The sequence below is a fragment of the Sceloporus occidentalis genome, unplaced genomic scaffold, assembly GCF_023333645.1.
Source record: "Sceloporus occidentalis isolate IW3139 unplaced genomic scaffold, rSceOcc1.0.p SCAF_3, whole genome shotgun sequence".
NCBI classification, from domain to species: domain Eukaryota; kingdom Metazoa; phylum Chordata; class Lepidosauria; order Squamata; family Phrynosomatidae; genus Sceloporus; species Sceloporus occidentalis.
In genome coordinates, this window is record NW_028316983.1 from 196,073,673 (window position 1) to 196,082,465 (window position 8,793).

Below are 8,793 nucleotides of genomic sequence, written 5' to 3' on the forward strand. Positions count from 1 at the left end.
CATTCAAATGCACTGTACTAGTCCAGGAAACCTGATGAATTAATATATATGTTAGTCTTTATGGTGCTACAAGTCTTTGTTGTTTTATGAATAAAAAAATTCTACATGAAATTGAGACATGTAGAACAAAATTTTGCAGATACCACACATGTTACCTGTGTTTTAAGTTCTCCAAGGTAAGCACGAAATAATTTTTCAGAGTTGTCAAGCATGTCGCTAGGTTGTACTTCTCCCAAAACTCCCAGGAGCTCATAAATCCTTTCCAGCACTTAAAAAGACACCAGTATTTAGAATCTTTTATTTTATTTGATGTCAAATATGCCAACATACTTCACAAACATGGAAAGGTGTAATCAGTCACAGAATAAATCTTACAGATTGCCATGTTCTTATTAGGGTTCACTTACACTGCTCTACATTCCAGTCATTGTCACAGCTATCTACACTGTCACTCTCACTCAGCCAGAAGGAGGCTATTGGGAACTTGGGTTCTCTAATGCCATTCAATCTAATGCCTTTGATACTGAATTCACATGCACAAATAGTACTTCTTGCCACAAAGGAAGGTCTCAAAAGGAAGGCAACAGCACGTTAATGTGACATTGTAACAACAACAAAAAACCTTAATTAATGCTTGTCCCAAGTTCAGCAACCTTCTCAGGGCTCCAGTTTAATGAAGCAAGTCTTGGGAAGAAATACATGAGAAGTTACTTAGTCCACCCCTCAATAAAGAGACACAGAGATTTTAAAAAATCTTCTGAGCACGAAAGTGAATCAATGATCATCAACTCCTTAGCTGAACATCTAGCATGTTCCAAAGTGGGCTCTGCAGAATCCTTATGTATAAATATACAAAGACCACAAAGATCAGTACTTCTGGGGAAAAGTGAACATTGGATCCAGGGATATTTTGGCTAGCTTACAGAGAGCTGGTGACTGCTACACTCCTACGAGACCCAAATTTTATTTGAAGGATTAATACATCACTTTTTAAATCAAATTCTTACCCATATCGCCTACAACACAACAAAACATAGAAAAAGTACTGTGTGCCTTTATTTCTCTGGTTGGTGACAGAACCCAGAATGTTATTTCTATTGCTTCTATAGGCCCAGAGTAACAAGTATTTGTGGTAAAATTATTCCTGAGAAGACAACAAGAAGCAAACTTTCTGTAGTTTGTTCTCTGGCTCAACAGCTAGGGTCAAACTAGTCTTCCACTTTTTGTGTTGTCTACCTTGGAATGAAGAAGCTGTAACTTCCAAGGTGCCCTTATTTCTCTGGTAATGCATCCCTTCACCTCTACAATCTCTGGGTAAAGAAACAACTCTACAAATTACAAGACGTAATTTAGTTATTTCAGCACAGGATAGGACACTTATTTTAGAACAGCACAGGAAATAAATGCAACAGCAATTACCAATCTTACTAAAATGAAGGTAGCTTAAATTACTCATTGCTGAATTTCATTACTCTCAATGTTGTTTATACAGTAGCCCTATGAATGTTTACTCAGGAGCATACATTCAGTATACTTATTCTTAGTAAGTATATATAGGACTGGGACTCATGTCACAACCACATTTTCCTGGATTGTGCTTTAGTTCCTCAATAACTGGAATACTGCCCTTCATTTTATTTCACTTATTAAGTTAAATAAAAATGCTGACAGAAGAATTAAGGATTACCTGTATCAGGCACTTTACTTTTTATAGCAAGTTCACCATAGAATTTATTAAATATTTCTCCAACTTTCATGTCTTCCATCACATAAGATGATCGTAGGTTTTGAAGAAGCTTGGTTCAGGAAAAAAGAAGTATCAGAAAAATAAGATATCATTTAATGAGCACAGTAATGTTATTAAGACACAACTTTGGCCAGAAATGCAAAGGCCAAATAAAGTGGCTTCTTTCTGGCTGCTTTAAGGGCATGCCATTTAGATGATGCATGCCTCCAAAGCAGCCGGAAGCCGCTCTGAGGCTGCGCTGAGGTGACAAGAGCTGGACTTTTTAGGAGTGGATTAAATCTGCTCTTGCTGGTGACCCATTTGGGACAACAGCGGTGGCCCACTTTGGGAGCAGGCCATGCAGTTGCCATGGTCCCAGCCCAATTGCAGATGGAGCAGCCTCTGGCCGCGCCTTCTGGACCATTTGTTCCGGGCTATACTTTCTTGATAACTAAATATCAGTTCTATAAGGAAGTCCTGGAACTGAATGAAATTAAAAATGCTCCTGAAAGTTAGTTTTCGTCATCCTGTGTCATTTACTTTGATATTTTGAATTGAAATATGCACCTAAAATATTTCCTAGGCACAGAGTGCTGAACATCAGTACTTTTGAACCATTAATAACTAAATTTTCTCAGAACACAGAAATGATAGGGAACCATAGAAAAGTTTAACATTAACTTTACCTTTATCAGTAGCTCTAGGGCTGGGATCCTGCATTTTGCTGATTTGTCTTTTATATAAACACTAAGACACACCCGCTAAAGTTTGAAACATAAAAACAAAGTTGAAATGATATAATCTGAACCTTTTTTCCAGTATTCTGCAACATTGTACAAAACAGACTAATTGCTTAAGCAAAACAAAGCCAGCCTATAATTTTCTTCCATTTGTTTATCTTTCTTGAAAACATAGCTTAAAAACACCTTTAAGAGAATCTAGATTGAGGTGGGCAATTGTGGAAGGCTAAGAGGCTGCACTAGCCCACGGGAGACCTTAGGAGGAGCACATCTGGTCCTGCCAAAATGAAAAATACAGTAATCATTTTTTTTACTCCAAATGCCTCTGGGAGTATAGGGGCATTTCCATCACATTTTAGGTTTCAATAAAAGCCTCTTGTGGCCTTAAATTGGTTCAGGGAGTCCCCAAAATGTGCTGGAAATACGTTTCAGGTCAAACATTTTTTTTTGTTTTGCCCACATCTCATCTAGATGCACTAATAATTGCTCTAACAGGACTGAGAAAACATCTGTAAGACACTTAAATGCGCCCATCAGTTGAACACAAGATTGTTGCAAATTCTTATATCCATCAATAAGCAAAGGGATCTTATAGCACCTTTAGACTAATCAAAAACAAGAAGCCGTTAGCTTACATAGAGAGCTAATCAGCACTGCAGAAATAATGCAGTTTGATACTGGTTTAACTGCTATGGCTCAACACTAGAAAACTGTGTGATCTGTAGTTTTTTGAGATATTTAGTTTTCTAGAGCTCTGGTGCCACACCAAACTACAAATCCCAGTTGAGCCATGGCAATTAAAGCGGTGTCAAACTGCATTAATTCTGCATTGTGAATGAAGACAGGCTTGAGTCTACTTCCTGAAATGCACATAGACACAAGCTAAAAGCAACTATCTTTTAGTTAGTTTCAGAAGCTGCTACAAGATCTCTTTGCATACTGATTTTCTAGACCGACATGGCTACGACTTTAAATTGTATTGATCAAATTAATGCAATCCAAATGTGAAATTAACAGACTGAAGAAGCCTGTGCACCTCATGCCTCTTGTTCTTACACACTGCAATTCAAGAATAGCTTCCCCCCCCATATTTTTTGTATAGATAATATGGAATTGTTGTTTCACTGACAAGTTATACATCCCTTAAGAAGGAAAAAAACAATTATATTTTGGACTACACATGAAAGAACTTCTGCCAACATTTAATGGAAAAAGACTGTTGTCTTTTACATTTACATTTAATGATTTAATATATTTTAACATTATTAGCACGTTTTTATGTGGCTAAGATTCCTCAATTTTGTGTAAAACATAGAAGCATTTTCCTTACCCACCTTTATATCTTGTGCATAGGGATGAATTTTTTGTCCATTTTTTTCCAGAAAAGCAAGAAGAAATTTTAGTGCTTCTTCTCTTCCGTCTCGGAACTGAGAGGGAAAAAGCATTTTCAACAAATAAACTATGCAGTCAGACAATGAGAAATGTGCAATTCATATGGCTTTACACCATACCTACTACTAACTGAATACACAACAACAGTCACTCACTCTGAAAATATTTTACTGGGCTGTCAGTGCTTATGTCAGTCATTTTGCCACACAAAGTCAAAAAGAAAAGAAGTCCAATTCCCTTCCAAATTAAAAAACAAATAAACAAAAAACAGAACAGAACAATGTTCTCTGGGTAATTATCTATTTCCAGGGCAACAAAGCACTGCAAAATAATTTTGCAATTACTTGCAAAAATACTTGAACCTAAGTTTATCGACTTACTTCTTCAGTGCTCAGCGATTTATGGATAAATGCAAGTAACCCATCTTCTTTAGAAAATATCAGTGAGATCTGTAAGGCTGTGGGGGAAAAACAGTGTTCAAACAGTATACTTCTTTCCAGACAAATGCTTCAAAAATGGGTAAGACTAACTGTTTGTACATGGACAGTATGATGAACTGGGAAACAAAACTGACTCCTATTCCCCACCCACCCACCATCAGTAGAACAGATATAGTCCACAGAGTGTCCCATGTGGACAACAAGCTTCTTAACTAGCTTCCTCCTTAGACAAGAAAAGGCTTTATCTCCACTTAACAACTTATAGAATAAGCTCTTCCCTGTCAAAGAGCAAGGGTTATATCTGGGGATGAAGGGGTGAGTTACGCTCACTTCTTAGTAGACATACAGAGGCCCTGATCTTTTATCTCTGCACAGATGTACTGCTCAAGCTTGCTTCTGAGTAGACATACTGAGGCATAGTATTTGGGATGGAATTTGAAAGTGCTACTGAGTTATTCATTCCTGTTTACTTACAAGTTTCTATAAACTGTGAGAACCGGCCATGGTGTAGTAGTCTGAGCGCTGGACCACAGCACTGGAGACCAGGATTTGAATCCACTTGGCCCCACACTACTGGGCAACCTTGAGTGAGTCACATTCTCCCAGCCTCAGAGAAAGGCAAAAGCAAACCCACTCTGAACAAGAAAACCCCATGATATTAAACTTTCTCCTGTAAGTCAACATTTTAGATGAATAATGCAATGATTATCACATGACATCTCGTGTCGTCACGAACAAAGTGCCATTCTAGCCCTGCTTTTTATTCAAGGGAAAAATCCCATGAATAAAAAGTGGCCCTAGAATGCCTCTTTATTCATGGGATAATTGTGTGATAATCACAACGCCACAAGGCGTCTGATAATCATAGCATTATTGCACGATATTGACAAAGCATTCCGCTATCCATCAAGGGCAACAGAGACCAAGTGAAGAGGTAGGTGGCAGTGGCAGTGGGTGAATCTGTTTGGACTTTTCCCTCCCTTCCCTGATATAAGGGAAACAGGCCAAATTAAGAGGCAGGTGGTGGCTCAATCTGTTTGGACTTTTCCCTCCCTTCCCTGCTACATAGCAGACAAGTGAAGGGGCAGGCGGTAGTGTCAGTGAATGAATCTGTTTACACTTTCCCCTCCCTTCCCTGCTACAAGGGATACAGAGGCCAAGTGAAGAGGCAAGCATGGTAGTGGTTGATTTTGCTTGGATGTTTCCCTCCCTTCTCTGCTACAAGGGCTATGGTAGCCAAGTTACGTTCCTGTTGGCGAAGGTGGTAGAATCCACTTGGACGTTTCCCTCCCTTCCCAGCTACTATGGTGACAGTAGTGAAACACCAGTTGGTGATAGCAGCCAAATCTGTTTGGATGCTTCCCTCCCTTCCCAGGGCTACTTTCCTAAAAGGTCAGAAAGTGTGCCAACAGCTGTTCAAGTGTCTGTGGTGTCCACTTTTTACAGCGTCCTTGTGTGATGGGCTGCAGGAACCTGAGTCCTCACCTCATCTATTAAATTTCTGACAGTGGCAAAAAAGCAAAGGCTCCTTAAGGAAAAACTCATGGGTGCTGGACATGTGACTAAACCACTTCCCCCGCTATCACTCATTCATACGCCAATTCTGGTATTGCAAAAAAAAAAATTAAAAATCCAAAATACGAAACACTTCTGGGCCAAAACATTTTGGATAAAGGAGGTTCAACCTTTATTAGACAATGGTCCAAAACACACTGCAGAAATAATCCAGTTTGAGACTGCTTAACTGCCCTGGCTCAGTGCTAGGATATCTTGGGATTTGTAGCTTATAGTGGCACCAGAGCTCTCTGAAAGAGCAGGCTAGATGTTTCACAAAACTACATTTCCCAGAATAACCTAGCACTGAACCAGGACAGTTAAAGCAGTCTCAAACTGGATTCAGTGTGTTTAGGACTAATGATTACTCCTGGTCTAGTGAGGAAAATGCATGCAATGTGGTGAACATACCGACAGATGCAATTCTGAACACCATATTAGGAACCAAACCTCACTGAACGCAGCACAACTTATTTCTGAATCAACTAGAGAGAGAAAAAGTTATTGGACTACAATTCTCCAAAAAGTTGGACCACAACTCTCAGGATCCTCCAACTGACCTGATGGCAGAGAAACTGAGAAACAAATAAATACGCAACACTTCCAAGCTCTGGAACAAACTTACATAATATATGACCAGTTTACAATCTAGATATAAACCTTTCTGGCTGCAAAAAAGAAGTTATTATCAAGCAAACACACATCTGATTGCTCAATGCTCCTGTAACCCTAGGCAGCCGCAGCAGACAGTCCCACTGCATGGCTAGTGGAATTGGTTAACCATTTCTCCTTCAGGTCCTAGTAAGTTCTGCAGGTCAACAACCACAGCCATTTTTCAAAGGGGAAGGGAAGCTCTTCTGCATAAGGGGGCATAATCTTCACATCACAATCCTGTCACTGCAAAAGTGTTGTTGTGCAGCTTCAGAAACACACTCCCAGAAGTATCTACACCAGTGGTCCCCAAACTGGGCCCTTTAAGAGATTTTGGACTTCAGCTCCCAGAAGCCTCAGCCATGTTGGCCAATAGTCTGGGATTCTGGGAACTGACGTCCAAAATCCTTTAAAGAGCACAGTTTGGGGACCACTGATCTACACTGTGAAAATAACCCAGTTTGACACCACTTTGGCGGCACTCCATGCTGCAGAAATAATCCAGGTTGACACCACTTCAACTACCTTAGCAAAATGCTATGGAACCCTGAGATTAGTAGTTGTGTAACACAGCACCATGGCACAGTGGTTTGAGCACTGGGCTATGACTCTGGAGACCAGGGTTCAATTCCCAGCTTGGCCATGAAGCCCACTGGGTGACCTTGGGCAAGTCACACTGTCTCAGCCTCCTCAGGGGAAGGCAATGGCAAACCTCCTCTGAACAAACCTTGCTGAGAAAACCCCATCACAGGGTTGCCTTAACTCAGAAACGGCTTCAAGGCACACAACAAAAGCAACATATTTAGGGAGGACTCTGTAAGAGAACTCTGATGCCACAACAAACTACAAATCCCAGGATTCCACAGCACTGAGCCATGGCAGTCAAAGCAGTGTCAACCTGGGTTATTTTTACAATGCAGAAGCAGCATTGAAACTGCCATGGCTCCATACTACAGAATAGTGGGATTCGTAGTTTTTCGAGCCACCACCAGCAGTCTTTAGCAGAGCAGGCGAAAGAGCCAGTAAAACTACAAATCCCAGGATTCCACAGCAGGGTTCTTTTAGCAGAGCAAGCCAAAAGAACCTTAGCAAACTCCAAACCCCGGGGCTCCACAGGATTGAACCCTCAGCACTTCAAGTGCTACCGAACTGCATTATATTTCTTGGCCAATAAAAGCATCACTGTTTGATGGACTGCCTTCTTCCGAGCTTTTGGACTTCAGCTCCCAGAATCCCTGGCCATTGGTCGAGACGGCTGAGGCTTCTGGGAATTGTAGTCCAAAAGACTTCAGAGGTTTCGGGATCGCTGGTGTGTGCTACAACTACGCACCCAAGACGCCTTCCCCGCTGCTGGTGACACAGGTCTCCGCCAGGGACCGGACCAGGCTGTGGGCGTGAAGAGCGGCACCGCTCGGGTCCGGGCTCCGGAGGGCGCCGTGGAGCTGTAGCAGGAAACCCTGGAGCCCGGCCGCTGGAGAAGCCGCCATTTTTACTCGCCTCAAGGAAGGCGCCTCGGCAGCGGACGGAACCAAAACATTTCGTAGGGGAGGCAGGGAGTGGACGATACCAATTGCGCCGCGGGGGCGGGGGGAGTTGCGCGTTCGGCTTCCGGGCCAATAAAATAAAGGCCACTGACGGCGGATGAAACCATTAAAGCCAGAACGGGGGGGGGGAGCTAAGTTTCCAAGTCGTAATAAAAAGTGTCTTTTGGTGGTATAATACCATAATAAAGAGCATAACAGAGCATAATAAAAAGTGTCTTGAAGTAATTTATAGGCATCAATCTATAATTAGTATAATTAATACTACTAATAAATTATTATTTTTATTAAATAAATATAATTTCTAAATATATATATATATATATATGTAACTGTAATGATTATTACATATAGATATAATCATTTTATTGATATTGTGTTTATATAAATTATATTTATAATTACTATATATAAATATAATTATCATATGTAGAAATAATAATTATAAATATTATATTTATATTATTGTTATATTTATAATATAACATAACATATTATAATATAATATATTATGTTATAATATAATAATTATATTATAATTCATAATGAAGAATAAATTATTAATTATCCCCCCTCCCCGCTCATGTTAATGAGCTCTTCCTCATCAGGGGAATTGGGGAATTCTGCCAAAGAGCGATACCATTGTGAAATCGGGGGGGGGGAGTTGGTGGGGTTCACTATTAAATTAACGTGTGTGAGTGTTTGAAAGCAAACGTATTTTTGGGAAGGGGCGAAAAACAATGAAGGGC

At 40.4% G+C, this 8,793-nt stretch overlaps 1 protein-coding gene across 3 annotated transcripts in view; it reads right to left on the minus strand.

Annotated features, from left to right (window-relative positions):
• Nucleotides 1-8,054, minus strand: part of PRKDC (protein kinase, DNA-activated, catalytic subunit) — a 139,510-nt gene extending 131,456 nt beyond the window's left edge. For all 3 annotated transcript variants that reach the window (XM_089517274.1, XM_089517276.1, XM_089517277.1), the window contains exons 1-6: nt 7,834-8,054; nt 4,239-4,315; nt 3,801-3,893; nt 2,413-2,487; nt 1,688-1,796; nt 156-268 (exon numbers count right to left, since the gene is read on the minus strand). In XM_089517274.1, the coding sequence (XP_089373400.1) occupies nt 156-268; nt 1,688-1,796; nt 2,413-2,487; nt 3,801-3,893; nt 4,239-4,315; nt 7,834-7,990 (624 nt within the window). In that variant the 5' untranslated portion in view covers nt 7,991-8,054. The remainder of the gene's footprint in view (nt 1-155; nt 269-1,687; nt 1,797-2,412; nt 2,488-3,800; nt 3,894-4,238; nt 4,316-7,833) is intronic.
• Nucleotides 8,055-8,793: the final 739 nt, after the last annotated feature.